General features: G+C 35.8%; 1 protein-coding gene across 8 annotated transcripts in view; it reads right to left on the reverse strand.

The window, feature by feature from the left end:
* The window catches only part of GABRA4 (gamma-aminobutyric acid type A receptor subunit alpha4), a 119,244-nt gene that overhangs the window by 87,292 nt on the left and 13,693 nt on the right, over window positions 1-18,259 (reverse strand). For 7 of the 8 annotated variants that reach the window (XM_039384941.1, XM_039384939.1, XM_039384937.1 and 4 more), the window contains 3 exons: window positions 17,577-17,720; window positions 16,036-16,188; window positions 12,525-12,784 (listed from right to left, as the gene is read on the reverse strand). In XM_039384941.1, coding sequence (XP_039240875.1) covers window positions 12,525-12,784; window positions 16,036-16,188; window positions 17,577-17,720 — 557 coding nt within the window. The remainder of the gene's footprint in view (window positions 1-12,524; window positions 12,785-16,035; window positions 16,189-17,576; window positions 17,721-18,259) is intronic. The other variant, XM_039384945.1, reaches the window with a different exon arrangement.

Genomic DNA, 18,259 nt, shown 5'->3' on the forward strand with positions numbered 1-18,259 from the left:
CCCATCACAGGCATGGAAACAAGAAATATAATATAAAAACAAATAGAAGCCAAATGAAAATGCAAGCCAGGAAAGGAAGGGATTATCCAAGTAAAGACTCCTTTATGAGGGCAAGTCAGGAAACCACTCAATTATCCTGAGCCAACAGAGAGCTGCTGTGCTAGTCCAGATGGGGCTCCACAGGAAATACTGAGTCCACATTTTTTACATTCTCACTCTAGACTGAAAAAGGATCTGATTTTCTGGAGGCATTTCAGTAAGACTTTTGGGAAACATTTAAAATGGTGTAGCTCAGGAATGCAAAATTGGAGCCTGGAAACCACCATAACGTCCAGTATATTACACCATGCAGTGCCAGGTTTAATACATTTGATAAATGTAAATAAATACAACAAATTCTTCTTATGTAAGTGTCTCACCCTTCCTTTGAAAGAGCCTATCAGTCTGACTTGGTCCAACCAACTCCACAACAAACCAGAAACTATGATCACAAACCACCACCAAAACAGAAGTTGTAAATACTTTGCTCTGCTCTATTCTCCTTCAAGAGAAAACCTTCTTGCTATTGGTCCTGTCAGGAGAATTCAATCTCTGAACTTTTACTGGCAGAAACACTGTGGATGAGTTTCAAAATTCTGGTGATCTGAGTGCACAATTCCTGTATATACATAAAGTTCTTAAGAGCTCTGATAACAATCTAAGAATACATATATTTTTGTAATTGTAAGACATTTTCATTGGTTAAAGCTCTGTGGTTAGCTGGAATACATTAATGCCAATTTGATTTTTACCAACCAAGATTGGCAATGGTGAAAGCTAAATTCCAGCCTTGATGGGAGTTCAAACATTTATCACCAAAAGTTTGATCATGATAGAGGTAATAGGTGAGTGCAGTAACAAAGTCAAGGAATTGATAAACAGAGAAACGTAGCACAGAGTCCATTTCAGAAGAGATTGATAATCACTCCTCCCTTCTGTCCAAATGAATATTTCATTAAGACATACAACAAAAAACAAAACCAACAAACCAAAAAATGCTCAGTATGAGAGATTTAGGAAACTCCTATCCTATGCATAAGCTTACTTTATTGAGGAGGCAGGAGGCTGTAGGATAGAAGGTTCAAATTCAGTCAAATTCTGTCATGCAGCATGTAATATGCAAAAAGCTTTTGAAGTATTTACTGTATTAAAAAGCATAGAGATCTTGTTTTAATTTTAAGCATCACATGCTATTTCTCATGGGTTTTATCTTTACAAGAACTGAAGTAGGAAAGATACACTGAGTACAAATTCTTCCTATGTACGAAGTCCTGACATAAGATGCCCTTTTCCTAGAACAACGTCCATTTTATTTGGCACGAAGATAGGACATCTAAACCAACCTTCTTACAGGCATGTGTAAAGTGTGATAATTAGTGCTGTATCCTTCCTTTGACCAGTGGATTCACACACAATTGGCCATGAATAATACAATGAACGATGCTGTTAGCATACTTCCTGATAAATCTATACAATTTATTGTTAAATACTGTGGCAGATTTGTGGAGTAAATTTGATGGTCAGCTTCTATGGCAGAATGTACAGAATAAAACAAAACAAAAAAAACCCAGGAACAAATCTACTGCCAAGAATTAATTAAACTATCATTTGCTTTTCCATTTAAGCTCAACTTTGATGGATACTGCTGTTTACTACAGCACTAAAATGATGCACCAATATGAGTCAATCTAAACTCTTCAATATTTAACATGGTTTGCACAACCTAAACAGCTGTTCACATACTGTGGAAATTCTGAAACTTTTCCTAAGCCTACATAAGCCTCAACTTGAACAAAAAAAAATAAAGTACTGGATTGTTTTGTATGTATTACCAGTTTTTGACAAGCAAGGCAATTTTGCACTTCAATGAAGTCAAGATTGCAAATTTAGCATGAACTGAAGTAGCACACAGCAGCTGAGCTGAGGTTCAAGGGAAGAGGATCATCGGCACAGCAATATGTAATACTGAACTGACAAACTTAGTCATTTTGTTGCAGAACAGAGAGCTGGTAACAACCACAGTGCATATTTCCTATGATAAGGCCAACCTCGAATCCGTAAAACAAACAAGAACATTATTTAAAAGTCACATGCCAAGACCTGGGAAGAATGCAGCAACAATAAAAGTGATTACCAGGGCATCAGGGAACTTCATCCTTATGATTATACTTAACAAAAGCAGTGAGAACACTGCAAGCTGTGAGAAATGTTGGTACAGCTCTTTCACGCAACTCAAGAGCATCTTCCTATAGCCTGTTAACGCTCTACATAACAGCTTTAAAATCAGTCTCTGCAATTTAAAATTTCTTCATAGTTTTTATGATGGATACATCCTGTTGAGACATAAATCTAAAATAAGCAGATCCTACTGTCTGAGCTAACAGAGAATCAATAGCACTACACATGGAAAATCCCCTTCATAGGCCCTCGGATCACTAGGAAGCACAGCCATCATCAACTGCTGAAAAACAGGTGCACATTAAAACTAGAGCCATGTAGTGGCAATGCAATTCATATGTATTCTTCTAACCTGTCTCGGCACTCTTTGGAAAATCACTCAGCAGTCATGGGATTGGATATATAGACATTTCTGAAGACCTGCAGCAGCCTCACCCTATGACAGACCTTCACAGTAACATGGTGCAAGATCCCAGGGCTGCTTTTGCACCATTTGTTTACTTAAAGAAGAGATCACTGCTGCAAGACAGTACATTTTCTAGATCATTAGCAGATCTTTGATATAGGATATCACTATCAGTGACATCCTGATAGTGTCTGGGACAGAGGCAGTACAATACTTAGAGCAGTAGCTTCTATTTTCTCAGCAATAAATGCATAGCAGAATTTACAAGTCACACCACCACCATCTGGTACCACTTCTAGTGGGAGAGAGCTAACACTTCGACATCCAGCAAGCAGATGTCAAAGCTGTAGAGAAATGCCCTGGGTAGGATCGCAGCCTAAATTACATGCCTTTGCAGAAGGAGCCACCCAACTGTACCCAGCACTTTCAGCTCTGAGTTGCTTCCTGAGGCTAGATAGCTAAGTCACACTGTAAAGAGACACAAAAAGACTCCATCTTCCCCTATTGTAACCAGGACGGAACATAGGTTTGGTGACAGGAGACCTCAAATCTGTCCTGACTGTCACAGGGATATCAACCCAGGCTTTTAACAGCTCAAGTGTTTTACTACCAGGCCACTGGGCATTCTAGGAAAAGTGATCATCCTTCCTTGTTATAGATGTTGCATTCTTCACACTTCAATCTTGTCCTCTCATTGCAGTGCATGCACAGACAAGCTGGTTCCACAATGCCTCTCCTTCTCCCTGGGCCTGTATAAATTATTTAACATAACAAGAGTAGCTTCAATAGGAACTTAACATACCAAGGACTACTTAGCAGTCTGGTTACTAATACAATTCTCCACAACCAAAAAGGCACGACTCAAGTCTGCTCAGACTCCTATGTTGGATTTGTGGGACGCTGTATCTAATAAGCATGCTAGCCACTGAGATAAAATGGAGTAGGTATTTTTCCACCTAAGATTCATGGTAAACATGCAAGAAGCAGCAAGTCAGTTCTGTACGTGCCTACCCAGGGAGATTTAGTACTTAAGCCTTTCAGGTGCCTAATCACCATTTTACACATTTCATCTTCTGAAGTAAAAAAACCAAACCCCAAACACAAAACCAACCAATCAAAAACAAAACCACAAAATAAAAACAAAACAAAAAACCAAACAAACCACTCCCCTCCAAAAAACCCAACACCCAAACAAACACACCCTCCTCCCAAAATACAAAACCCCGAACAAAATCAAACAAAAACTGACCAAAAATCTCAAGCCCTGAAAAGGGCACCATAATCAAAGCAGTCCTACAATTGTAAAGAATTTTAATTGTTTATTAAAATAATCAAGCATGTAACAAAGAGGTGTTAGTAGAACTAAATTAAAAGTGAACAGTCAATATCTTTGCTGCTAATTTTGCAAGAATATGATTAGAGTCTTACATGACAGCACTACTAAACCTTCAATGAGACACACGTTAATTAATACATAGGAATGTCAGTGATGTGCTATATGAGAACACATGTTTCCCAACCTGGGAGATCCCAATTAATCAAAGCAAAAAGTCTTGCAAAAATTGGAAAGCTTAAAGCTACCAAAATTCTGGCATTACTTACCATTTAGATGCAAAATCAAAATTGTTGGTATGGTAATTTAGTAATATTTTCCTATTAAACTCTACCATAGACAGTTTTATCCTTACCAATCTCTCCTAAGAAAACAGTCTGTTCTTCTGGAAGGACATTGTATAGCCTGCCAAATTCACACTATTTGACATTTATCAGGGAAGCAGCATGTTGTCATCAGTGTAAATAATGCTGCTTGTCCCAAATCCCACTGAGTTACCATATTGTCATGCTGTGAGCAAATGCACAACTTGGAGGAGAAATCTACCCTGTTTTACTACTATGTTGTAGAGCCAGTCAATCAGAATTTTACTGGAATAATACTAGAAATTTTGTTTTGCCTTACAGAGCCCTGGAACATGACCAAGTTAAAGTTCCACCTGCCACAAAACACAATGAATTCTAGCCCACAGCTCTAGCAGTGCAAAGAGCAGTGCAAACTATTTGGAGAGAAAAAATTGAGGGGAAATAAGCTATAAGAGCAAGTCCACTATCCACTCTGCTCATTTTGCAATCTGAATCATGTGATGGGAGAAAAGGTAAGAAGTGCACTCCATCCTATGTTCTGCCATTGGACACGCCTAAAAGTGCACAAAGTGGAAGAAAAGCTAATTCAAGGTTATTAAAGAAATATAAATTAGAAGAATCCTTTTTTAAAAACTGGATGGTAAATTTATGCCAAATAAACTCATCCACCTGTATGCTGCTTTAAAAGCCTTCTACACACATATATGTATGCATGTATAAGTAAGTAAGCCTGTATATGGTTCTTAAGCACTGGTATGCACAATTCTTGAAGATTTTATTTATATTATGAAAAAACCAAAAGAACTGAAAACATAACTATGGTGGGGAATAAATCTATTAAACCAAGTCATGTGCAAATGAACTGTGGAGATGCTTTGTGTAACATCTATGAAAGGAAAAAGGATGGCTGATTAGGGACCAAAGACCTTCATTCATTATTTTCTTTATCTTTCATTTTTCATTGACCTTAAAGCTGTAGTTAAATTTGCTTCAGTAGTTTGCTGAAAATGCTTTGAACACTCATTGCCTTGTAAATTTTCCCAAGCCTCTCAATGTTTATTTCTTCTGACTCCAATTTTCCCAGTGTAAAAATGAAGTCAGCTAGAAATTTCACACACAGCTGTGAGACTCAAATGCAATTTGGTGTCATTGGGCTCACCAGTATTGAAAACTCTTTGTGGAGGGGAAACAAAACTAAAATTTAAATACAAATATGTGAAAAGGTTTAAGCAGAAAATATGAAGAACCTTGTGTTCAAAGACATCATTTCATACTAATCATCATAGGGAAAACTACAAACTCCCTGACAATTTACTTTATAAGGGTTGCTGAACAATCTTACCCCTGTCACCATAAAGGTTTGTCCTGACTTGGTGTTTCTGAAATGCTACCACATTTTTTGACTCCTTAATGTTTCCCTTCACAAAAAAAGACAAAAAACAAAAAGGAAGGAAATTGCCATTATATCACTATCAGACCTATCTTAATGCCTGCAATTGGTATTAGAAGGAAAATAACTTTTTATTATTAACAGAAACACGTATTGTTTATTCTAATAAAAAAAAACATAAGGAATATATTTTTTTGAAGCATAGTGGTCTTTTTCTTTTTCCAGTAGATCAGCAAAATTACAGAGAAAGGCATTTACATATATTTTTTGAATTAAAAACAATGAGGTATAGTATTTTCTAAAATAGATGAGTTTTGCTTTGGTTTCCAAAATAGAAGCCTTATCCTAATACCATTTAAATTAAGTATTCCAGTAACTACAGCAAACACTGTCAGGTATTTGAGCTGAGTATATCCCTCATATTTCCTTGCCTACTTCGTGGCAGTTCATTCTAATACTTATAGAAAATCGAGGAATGATCTATTACCTCATTTCCTAGTAAGGACTGGAGGAGATAGCACTCCAGCACGATTTTTTGTTTAGTTATCAATCAGGTGTTGCAACTAAACTCCTGCTTTTTTTGGTGAACATAAAAAAAAAAGGGGGGGGGAACCCAAAACCAAACAAAACAAAACAACAAACCCAAACCCACAAAAAAAAAAAAGCCCCACAAAAAACATTTCCACTATCAAGAAGAAAAAAACTCAGTGCCCAGCTTTGAATTCCAATACTTTTGATCAAACACCCAGCCATTTTTAACTTCATTATAACTGAATTCTGGAATTCAGTGGAGTTCACATCACAGTTAAGCTGGGTCAGAATCTAAGCACAAACCTCATACTATATTGCAGACTTCAGCAATCACTGCTCACTTTGCAGTAGAGAAATTTTTCTACTTCCAGTGTAAATTCATTCCACCCAACCATGTTAAAGGTAAAGTAATATCAGATTGTTGAAAAGAGAAACATTTCTTTAATATAGCACTTTAATTCGTGCTATTTAAAAAAACATACGCTGTGAAATACTAAGAAAATTATTTTAAATTGTACACTCCACATTTATGCCCAAATCATATTGTTTGAACACATATTTAACTTTATACATTATGAATAGTGCCAGTTGCTGGGTAGTCTGCTGTGTAAGTTGGTAGTATAGTAGGAGGGTACAGGTAGGTGGTAGTGCGGCGATAGTAGTAGGACGTAGGACCTGTCCAGTCTAGTGAAACCAAGTTTCAGTTAAGTTGGTGATAGTGAACCACGTCCAAGTTGAACCAACGTTAAGTTCAAAAGTTAAAGAACAAAAACAAAACTGAACCAATTTTGTTTTTAAAGTTAGTTAATAAATGTTGTGTAAATAACTGTTTAAAAGTTGGTTTTAAAGCTTAGGTTTTTTATTTAAAGTGAACAAGTTATTTAAGTTAAAAAACCTAAAAACCCAACACACAACAAAAAAAACCCAAACCCCAAAACAAACAAACAAACCACCCCCCCCCCAAAAAAACAATACAAAAGACAAAAAAAATCAAGAAAGACAAGAGAAAAAAAAAAAAAAAAAAAAAACCACAAAACATTGTATCTGAGTATCACAGCTAACAAAATATTTTACAAACCATTTTGGATCTATTCTACCTTCAGGTATTCAAACATTCAAATTTCCCACTAAGTCACGGCAGCCTTACCCCAAGTGATTATTCTCTCCTATCTTTCAAATAGAATTTAGTACAAAATGTGCCAGTTGTTTATGATCTCCATCTACTCTCATCCTACTTAAACCTGATGCTAGCATACCAAAACTGTAAATCATCAACAGCAAAAATGTTGACTAATGGAACTATAGAGCAGCAGAAAATTGTTGGCATGTCAAAGAAATTATTCACATGGCACAGCAGCCTCTGCTTGTATAGCCCTGTCCTTATAGTTAAAATCTACACATTTCTTGAGCCTGAAGTCCTTCATTAAAATCTAAGTTTTAAATGCCACTGCCCAAAAAAACCCAAACTGTAACACCCCAGGCAGTGGATAACCAGTGAAGCAGAAAAAAGGGGTTATTATATTTAAAAACTGAAACGGTGTTCCAACTGTAGGATTATTTAAGTCACACAAAGGAGGTAGGCCATGCATCCCCATAAGGAGTCCAATATCCAGATCTATGGTCCAAGTACTGCCATCAAGACCTAGCTGCTCTTCAGATAATCCCCTTCACTTGTGAGGCAAGTGGGTTTAGCTCCATTTCCCTATTTGAAAGGATAGAGAAAGCTATTATTTTACTACTCCAAAGCAGGAGCAAAGAAAGTGAATGGTATTACTTGAGCTGTCCATATGCCCATATGTGACTAAAGACAAGTACATAGCACAGAAAATACATCTTGAAATTAAATCACATATGCAGCTTGTCCACATGACAACATTTCTTGTAAACTTGTGAAGTCACATACCACACAAGCATGGATGCTCCTATTAAGGAGAGGAGTGTGTGCCCACATGGCAGTGAAGAGCTTGACCCTTAAGCTCCTCCATGCTACAGGGCTTACTCAAGACGAGATGGCATTTAATCATCTTCAGGAAAGAGGAAGAAAGTTTGAGAGTTACAACCTACTTGTGACTGAGTTTGATAAAATAATTCCATTCAAAAGGGTTTTTTTGAGTCTGACCTGATTTTTCCCCAAGTTTCACACTCTTTTAACAAACAGCTGAGGTTGAAGCTCATGTTACCAGTGTTCAGGAGTTTGTTTTTTGAAGACTATTTTTCAGTAGCATTCTTCATCTCCAAAATTGGGTAGGTCTTTAAAAATAAACTTCATAGGAATATAGTGAAGAGGAAATAGTGCAGAAGCACAGAAATAGACTCAGGATTCCAATAACAAACTATAAATCATTCATTTTCATCACAGATTTACTTGCAGCAACATTTCTGCTTATATTAAAAGGGTTCAGAACATTTAGGGACAGGTTCATTCCTCTAACCTGAAAGCATTTTAACTTGCTCCCAAAACAAGGAATCACAGAAGACCATGCTGTAAGTCATCTCTTTTGGCTTAGACAGATTGCAATGCTATCTTACTGTACCTGACAAAGGATGAGTGAAGCTGTCCAAGTTCCTTGTGAACTTAAGGCAGATCGCAAAAAAAAAGTCAAAGACAGCAAGAAGAAAGAGTTGAAATGGGGTAGGGAGGGAGTGTAAAAAAAGGTTGAAGAATACTATGGCTAAAACCAAATTAAGTGATAAAGGAACACACACTGCATCTGCAGGCACTATAGGCTTGCTCCAGCCCAGTAAATTAGCTTGATGCCAGGATTTTTTGGTTGGAATTAATACAGTTTAGATTACTTAGCTAGCCTTTGAAATGCATTTAATGCTTACTGTAATCAGTATATTCAGTCACACCCATCATGTGGCTCCAAAAAAGTAAATATAATTACACAAGAGAATAACTTCGAAAAGCATATAGTCCACATTTGGTACAGTACAGATATATTGGTCGTGGTGAAGAAATATATAATATCAATGAACACATCTGAATCATTCGATCATAATGATAGGAGTTGCCTTTGATTCAAGACAACTAGAAAAGTGATTTTGATTGAAAAGAAAAAAAACAACCCACCACCAAGAATTCTAATTAGCATGAGTAATAGATGAACTGATTCAATATAGGAACCCCATTTCAATTCTATGGTCAGGAACTGCTAAAAGACGTACCTCTCAAAAAAAGGACTTCTAATTATGTGCAATTTATTTTACCAAATTTTACTATTAACGTGCCTAATTTCTAATACCATCAAACAGAAGAATCTCCATGTTCTATAGCTAATCCAGTTTCATAGCCTTGTTCCCTCCTAGAACCCCTCTAGGACAATCCCATCATGTTACTTGAGGAAAAAAAAAAAGTAAATTAAAAAATAAAATAAAGTTAAATGAATAAAACCACCCAGTGAATAATGCAGAAACAACAGCCCATAAAATAAAACCCTTATTTACAAGTATAATATTGCCTTGTTTTCCTTAACAGCCTCAACTGCTCTGTAATTTTCTTGTTTTCAGAGGACCTATGCAGATGGGACCTCAACTGCAAAAAGCCAGCACAGACACCTGTACGCCACTTCAAGGCTGGTAAAAGTAAAGGGCTAACAGGCATAAGAGAGGGATCTCCCTCTTCAACTAGTAGAAGATCCAAAGCAGGTTGCAAATGGTGAGATACGCGCCAGAAAGAACTGTGAGGTTTAGGTATTCAGGCATCTTCTTTCCCAATTAACAGACACTTCCTCCCTGGGCTAAGTGAAAATTTTTAATTTTGGGAGACTGGCAAATTTCCTAGTATAGGCAAACTCTGTTTGAAAAGAAGTTTAAAATATAACTTTTCCTTGAGCTCTGGCAATTGTATTGCTATCAACAGAACTTCTAGCACAATGGTGGCAACGTAGTACAGACTTTTTTTAAACATTAACTGGGTTAAGAAATCAAAGCCTATCATTTAGCTATGGAGAAAAAAATGTGTAGTCTTTATGTTAAGAAACAATGCTTACAGATTACATACTACAGTCAGGCAATTGTCCGGCATTCTTTGTGCACCACAAATTTACAAGGAAGCCAAGATTCCATTATCTCTAGTACATCAGCACTGACTAGACAGTATACATGCAGAAAAAAAATAATCATAAGGAATAAAGAAATAAAAATATAATAATAATAAAGAATAAGGAAAATTCTATATTAGTAAGCAAAATAAAGCAAGAATGGTATTACATGTCAGGTTGGAAAGCAAAGTATAACAGCCATGTTAGCTTCTAGAGAATCAGAACAGCAATACTAGTTTCTGTTCTGCCCAACAGGAGATCAGAAGTCATCCTCTAGACATAGAAAGAAATGCACAATCGTTAAGGCTTTATAACAGTCACCTTGTCCTAGAAGAGCAAAGCCTCAAGTCCTAGTATAGGCACAACTAGGGAAAAAGCAATGAAAAAACTAACAGCTCAAGGTACAATCAACATTACTCACTCACATACTCATAACGTTAATGTAAAACCCTTTGAAAAAGAAGAGTGCTCCCTTGAGTGGTTTCAAAGTCCCCAAACCTATAAGCACACTACCATATTTATCACAGTGGTATTAATGAAGCAGTGGAACAGAAGTGTTCAAATCTCATTTTATCTAGCCTTCGAGTTGTGTGTTCTGTTGCTGCTGTTGTTAAATAATAAAACAAAAACCCACAAAAACCATAACAGAGAAAAAAAAAAGGAGAAAAAGTAGTTTCTCCAAAATTTGTATAAATGGCTAAGCATGATACATCACTGACTTAGAGCAATTCTGCCCATGAATCAAAGTTTCATTAAGCTACCTGCAAAAACTACTATTTTTCCCTTTGTTTTAAATCAAATCTTATAAATAAACCTAGGATTAAACTGCTCTTATGTAATTTATTTTCCTATGAACGTAAATAAAACCTATCACCAAAAGCGGTGTTTATTAACACTCCTCAGGAGCGGCCAAGATACTATGCTAACCTTCATGCTGCACAATCAAGAAGCTTAGTATAAGCTAATAGCACTAATGCGTCAATGTACAAGGTGAACTCATACTACTATAAACATATTTTTGTTCCTCTTCCTTACTAGTAACAAATGGAGTGATAAATAAACTCTTCAGGAGCACATCTCCTTTTAAGCAGAAATGAGAGCTAACAAAACACAACGAGGAGACTGAAAACAGTATCTACAGTAGGACAGCAAAGAAGAGGAACAAAAATGTGGTTGTACAGCAACTGAGCAGTGATAGAAAATGGAAGGGGTGGGAAGGCAGAAATGAGAAGATGAATAGGGAAGGAGACAAACGAGATGTGAAAAGAGACAGAAGACAAAATTAACAAGAGTTAGTCTAAAACAGCACTTCTTAAATCATGGCTCAGCCAAAGGAAATTACAAAGTCACCCTGACAGGAAGAATAAATTACAACTGTCACCGTCTTCACTTCTTGAGTGGTGTTACCAAGAGTCAGTCATGGCTGGGAATTACTGTCGTACCACATGTTTGGTACAGGTGCCATAATGACTTTGTTAGCTATGTGTGCAATGAATAGATGCAGCAGAGAGTAAGCATATGGGAATGCAAAAAGGAAGGAAAGGGTACCACTGGTGAGCTCAACTGGAAATGAGATTGAGCTTTTATTAGTTGGTCCACAGACTAAGAGAGATACCACACAAATCACACTTAATCCAAAGCACTATGAAAGCAGGAAAGCATTTTGTTAATAAGAGCCTCAAAAACTTTTCAGGGATTGAGGTGAACTCCTGTGCAAATATATACAAATCACATAAAAATTATATCTATGGTAGACACAAAAGTTCCATCCAGCACTCCTCAATTATTCCTGAAATTGTAACTGATAAAGAAAGCAAATTCTAGGTGGGCAACACGTGCAATGCAAGGAGAACTGTGATGTCTAAGAAAGTGCTCCAATGTACAACTGCAATGTTGTAGCTTATTTTAATTCATTAAAGACACTGGATAACACGCTGCCCTTATAATCTGTAATATCTTGGTCTGTATAATCAGTCCATTCAGAATCAATGTGCAAAAGGCAACAGTTTCCTCAAGATACTCATCATAACTGACCTTTACCAAAAGGACCTTTACAAACATAGAAGAGACTGCAGGGACATAACCTCCTCCTCTCCCCTGAGTTTATTCAACAAAGCAAGGAAGAATTAAATCATGTTTTACAGATTTTTATAATTGAATATAATGTAGCATTAGCCTTCCATTAGGCTGACTTACATAGCATCATTAGCTCAGAAGGAACCTGAGAGGAAGTTAAAAGCCTGTTTTTACTGGGAAACACTACCAAAAAGATAGAAAATGTTTGAAGTTGAAAACATACCGTGAGTGTCTCTTCTGTACTTCTTTTTCTTTGTACTGGAGCAACTGGAAATTCAAGAAGGGACTTTACTGTCTTCCTTTTGGCTTTTTCCATTTGAATGTTAGTAAAATAATTGACAGCAGCAAACTCAATAAGAGCAGAGAACACAAAGGCAAAGCAAACCGCTATGAACCAGTCCATGGCAGTAGCATAGGATACTTTTGGCAGTGAATGTCTTGCACTGATGCTCAGTGTCGTCATTGTCAACACTGTGGTTATTCCTTCAAAGAAATAAAGCAAAAGCACCGCTGAATCAAAGTAAAACAAAGCAAGCACCTTAAAACAAAGAATTTTAAATCACTTGTGAGCCTTTCTCTACTGCTTGTGAATACTGCCATTACATTTAAGTTGTGGATATGGCAACCACCATATCCACAAGCAACTATGCACACAAAACGGTTAACTAGTTTTTAAAGGAGGCATGGAAAACCATCACTTCAGCAGATCATCTACAGTTCACATAAAGAAAACATGGAAGCCTTTATTTCATTTTTTTTTCATGTCAAGTTCAGTAGAAGTTTTTACAAGTTATTTTCTAAATATTTGAACATAATTTAGGTTGTTAAATTGAGGCGTGCTCCTCAGACTGCAACAAAAACATGATTTTTCCTGTAAAGGGTTTTGAATACCACCTATTATTCTGCATCTGTTCCTCTGATCCCACTTGTAATGCAAGTGTCATTAAGTCATGACAAATTATTTTGGTGCTAAGGAAGAATATTATATTAGCAACTCTGTTAGTTAAGAAACCATCAACCCTTTTTTTTAAAGCCTTCTGCTACTAGTCAACCAATAACATTTACTTAGAATTTCATCTTCTGAAAGAACAACTTTTTAATTAAATATACACTGAACTCAAAACACAACCACTTCATGGCAGTACTTCAAATTCAAATACATGTGACACAAAACCAGGTATGGGGTCCTTTCTTCCTTTTTCATCCAAAATATCCCATATCATCCAAATGTAAAAAACTGAGTATATAGTGAACACTATACAAGTCCTAGCATGATAATCTCAAGGAAGACTAACTACAAATGGAGATATCTTTACTCTAATGAAAAGAACACTGTAACCATTCTAATTCAAGATATAATTCTTATACTCAGAAGAATTCAAACTATTTAAGAACATGTTTTTCAACATATCCCCTATTTGCTAAATAGTGGTATTCCATAGAGGTAATCTGATACAAAAAAGCTTCACCTAGACACTGCCGTACAATAAAACCAGTCCTTCCTACTAAAGAAGACAAAAAAGAAAAAAAGAGTAATAGCCATTTCATGAAAGTACAAGGGATATATCAGAGCAAACTCGGGAAGATAAAAAACACAGATGCAAGTTCACAAAACCTTCTTCAGTTGGAAGGTGTTGAAAAACACAGCATTGAAAACGTTTAAGTCTGAGGAAAAAAATAAATTATGGAAAGGGGTTTTTTTTTCCCCACCACAGGTTTTTTTTCCATCCCTGCTTAGCCCTATCCTTCCTGAGGACCCGAGTGGACCTTTGTCCACTTAGAGCAAAAAGTTTGCCTAAATTGTTTCTAAAGACATTTGTTTAATAGATGTAAAAGTAGGCTGAAGTGAATTGCGTGGCCAAACATTCACCAAAACAAGGAGGAGAGGGGAGGCCGTGACAGTATTATATCCTTAATGGATTTTTCCCTATTAAATCATTCTTCAGGAGACTTGTAGTTGCCACTGCAATTGCTCCTAGGTATGTGCCATAGTGATTTACAGGGTAGAGAACTAAGTCCTGGTAAAAATATTTTGTTTAAACAAAAACTGTAATTATCCAAAGCTAAATACTTAAAAGCTCCTGCTCAAAAATGCACATAAGTATTAATTTTTAACATAAATATAAAAATTAATGTTAAAATTAAATACTATTAATAAATTTTTACATGGTTAAAACCTGTTCTAAAATTACTGCTGTTTTTCCAATTCCCCCAATCACCAGATTTCAGGTGTCTGAAGCTCTGACTGCAGAAATCATGAATCAATGTACCTTAGTTCCTTGCATATCCTTCACCTGTTATCTTTGATAAATTCTTCCTAATCATTCAGTGTCCAATGCAATGGTCTTTTGGTTAGCCTCTTCTGACAGTTCCTCTAGAGCAGGTACCATAGCATGGCTTCATTCCTGTCTTTTCCCTATCTCTTTATCGCTTTGAAAAAAAAGCTTTAGAAAACAGGGTCCCTGTTGGAATTTGTCTCAAAAGTAGAAAGATACTTGCTGCCATACTTTAAGTTACTTGCTTTCAAAGGCATTTTAGTGACTTATCTCTGACTTAGTAGATATCCAAACTTTATTAGTATTTTTCAGTTTCATATATGGATATAGATACACATATTACATATATTGCTCTATAGTCTGTACGTTTTTAATTATCTCATTTGGTCTGTAAAAACAGATTCTATATTTCCAATTCAACATCACTGTGAAGATATATGAAGCGATATATGAGTTTGCCTAATGTAATGCTTGAGTTGAAAGCTAGTGGGATTCTTACTAAGTTTACAAGTTGTTTCTCCTAAAACTAATCATTAACCTTGTCTCATTTGTAATACAATGTTCCAACTCCACGTACATGTTTGAATGGGTCACCACATAAAAACATTAATTCCTATTGCTCTTTCCAGCATGTATCTATCTATAGAAAGGCTTTTTGCAGAACATTCTCTTCCTGCCTTAGACTACAGTACTTTATGAAGCCAAGACATTGCTCTATAAAGGTTGATTTTAAAATGTTTTTATCCTATTTCTTTGTTCGGAATCATATTTCCATTTAATTTCTTATGATTTCTCTTCCACAGAAGCTTTTCTGTTTTTTATTGTCATAGTTCACTATAGCATCTCATTCAAGCTGTATTTTGATGAGGGCAATTTTAATATCTTGTGATCATTTTGCTTTTGTAATTCATTTTCATAATGGCAATGGCAGAAAGGAAAGAAGAGCACTAAACATGAAATTACAGTAACAGGATCTAAGCCTTACTCATAGCAAGCTTCCACTGATGACACAGATACCTCATAACAAAACATCTGTACATCTTGCACACTCCAATTTATTTTACAAGTATTCTATAAAATGTGAGTTCAGGACTTACACTATTGCCCACTGGAGGATAAACCTGCTCTGGATATAGACTAAGGGCCAGACTATTACTCAGGGTCAGGTCTTGCCGGATTTTTCCCCTAAGCAGGAAAAATCCCTAGAGCTGTACAGCCATTTGCCACAGACAACCATGACACCCTTCAGGTTATATATTCCAAGTTTCTCTTCAGGTTCCAAGGATTCACATAACATACATCAATACCAAAAATTCTTCTGAATTTACATTATTCCCTTGTTTCTGTGCTAGTATGGAGGCCATATACCCCAAGGCAGCAAAAAGGTCTATTCTAGTGGAAGTCATTAAAAGAACAATTACGAGAAAAAGTTAAAAAAAAAAAAAAAGAAATACTTACCAAAAACAGTTCTAGCTGGAACAGATTCCTTATTTATCCAAAACGAAACTTGAGAGAGGATCACGGTCATAATGCATGGGATATAGGTCTGAATCATGAAATAACCCATTTTCCGTCTGAGGTGGAAATAAACTGTCATAACAATATATTCACCTAAAAGAAAGAAAAAGAAAAATATTTTTCTGAATGTGTATAAAATTTGTGTTGCAGAATAACTGTTTCAGACTCTCAACTAGGCTTGTTTAAGATAATGCTATTCACATTACTTAACATGCTCAGAAAGATATGTTCTTTAGAAAAAGAATGAATGAAACTTTTAAACAAAAAATCCTAGAAATGATAGGTCGTTACAGTGCCATTCAAAAGCTGATGTCAAAAATATTGCAAGTGTACAGCTAATACTGGGTTTAATTTTACAGTATAAGCACGATTTTAAAAATCCTTCTGGCAGCTATTGAAGAAGAGAGTCCCAAGAGACAAGTTACCTACCTACCATAGTATCTATAACATCGTAGTACCTACCTGCCAAATAAAACAATAAGAACAATGATACACATCGAATGTTATGCAAGCATCTCAGCTTTTTACTAGATTTATAAGTCAGCATCACTATGATAATGAAACAAATACAAAAATCATTGAGAAGAATTAAAAACACTGTTTATCTAAAATGTTATCATCGTATTAAGCAAAGAGACAAAAAAGCAGTTTTACCATGAACTGAATAAACTGTCTAAATAAAGCACTATAGAATGAGTCTTTTGGGGACAGCAAGGAAATTTTGTTGTTAACTCATAATAATCAATATGCTGAGAAGTAAATTTCTAGTGTATTGCAAAATGCCATTTTATCTTTGAGTACAATACCTGTAGAGTAATACATCAAATATATTTGCATTATCTGTTTCATTTTGACCATCTCACAACACCTAAACCTGCTGATGCTTAGAAAATTATTCAAAATTTTAAAAATATTTTGGGAATGTTTATCAACACACTGCTCATCAGTGATACTTCACTCATTTCGGATGCCTGTAGTTACCATTTGCCTTATTTCTTACAGCAAAAATCAGAAGTATCTATTGTGACTATTGCATTTATGCCTATCCTTATCCAACTAGAGGGTTTTTATGGCTTTAATAACCCATTCTGTATGCTGTACTTCTATCCCAAGCTGTTTGCACTGCCAAACAAAGGAAGTCTTTTGCACATAATGTGGATACAGTGCTGAGAAATTACTTCCTCACCCAGGCATCCTCTTGACTCTTCAAACTGCATTTTAAGCAGTGATTAAATGCTCATTTTGTCCCTTGGAGTAATGATCTCATTCTAGCTTTCTGAAAGACTGTCACAATTTACTGTAATGAATCTGCAAATGTAAATCTCAAGGACAGAAACCTAATTCAGATTTACGCTCTCAGCCCTCAGTACATACCCTGTGACATTCAGTAGAATAACTTACAGAAAGAAAAGGAAAAAAGCTTTGGGCAATGTTACAGGTTAGTTTTACCTCAAGTTGATTTTTACTGACAAGATTCCTACCTGTAATAGATTTAATAGTTTCAGAGGATACCGTATGCCCAAGCAGGTCATACTGAACTAAACTGGAAGACTCCTCAGGAACTTCCACTGACTTCTCAGGTCCTTTTGTCCAGGTATAAATCATTTCACTCTTTGGATAAGCATCTACAACACAGCATCAGTTTGCATAAACAGGAAACTTTTTCTCATACCTTACTAAGAGCCCAATCCAAATCTACTGAAACCGAACAGTAAAACTCACATAAACAACTTTAGAAGATACCCTTCATGCTAAGTTATTCCCGAAAGCCACCCTCAGAGGAGAATAAACAACAACTAAGACTGTATGTCAAGTGTTACACATAAATTCACTTCACATATGAATGTGAAGACTAAATGCAAGGTCTTTCTGGATCAGCCCCTACTGGGCATGCAAAGTTTATCTTTATTTTAGCAATTGCTATCTAAAATTTTATTGTTAAAATACACTAATCTATAAAAAAGAGTATGTACAAAGAGGATACATTTTGAAGATTGGGTGCACATTTCTTTACAGAAAAGAATGATTACACTAAAAACTACAATATTTTAAACTTCTGTTTAAAATATTTGCTGGAAATCATAGGTCAGTAAAAAATTCACAAGAACACACAAAGAAACATTTTACATTTAAGGCAGAAGACATTACTTAGGGCTAGCATTCA

The sequence above is a fragment of the Pipra filicauda genome, unplaced genomic scaffold (assembly GCF_003945595.2).
Source record: "Pipra filicauda isolate LSUMZ 115617 unplaced genomic scaffold, ASM394559v2 scaffold116_size3395265_pilon, whole genome shotgun sequence".
NCBI lineage: Eukaryota > Metazoa > Chordata > Aves > Passeriformes > Pipridae > Pipra > Pipra filicauda.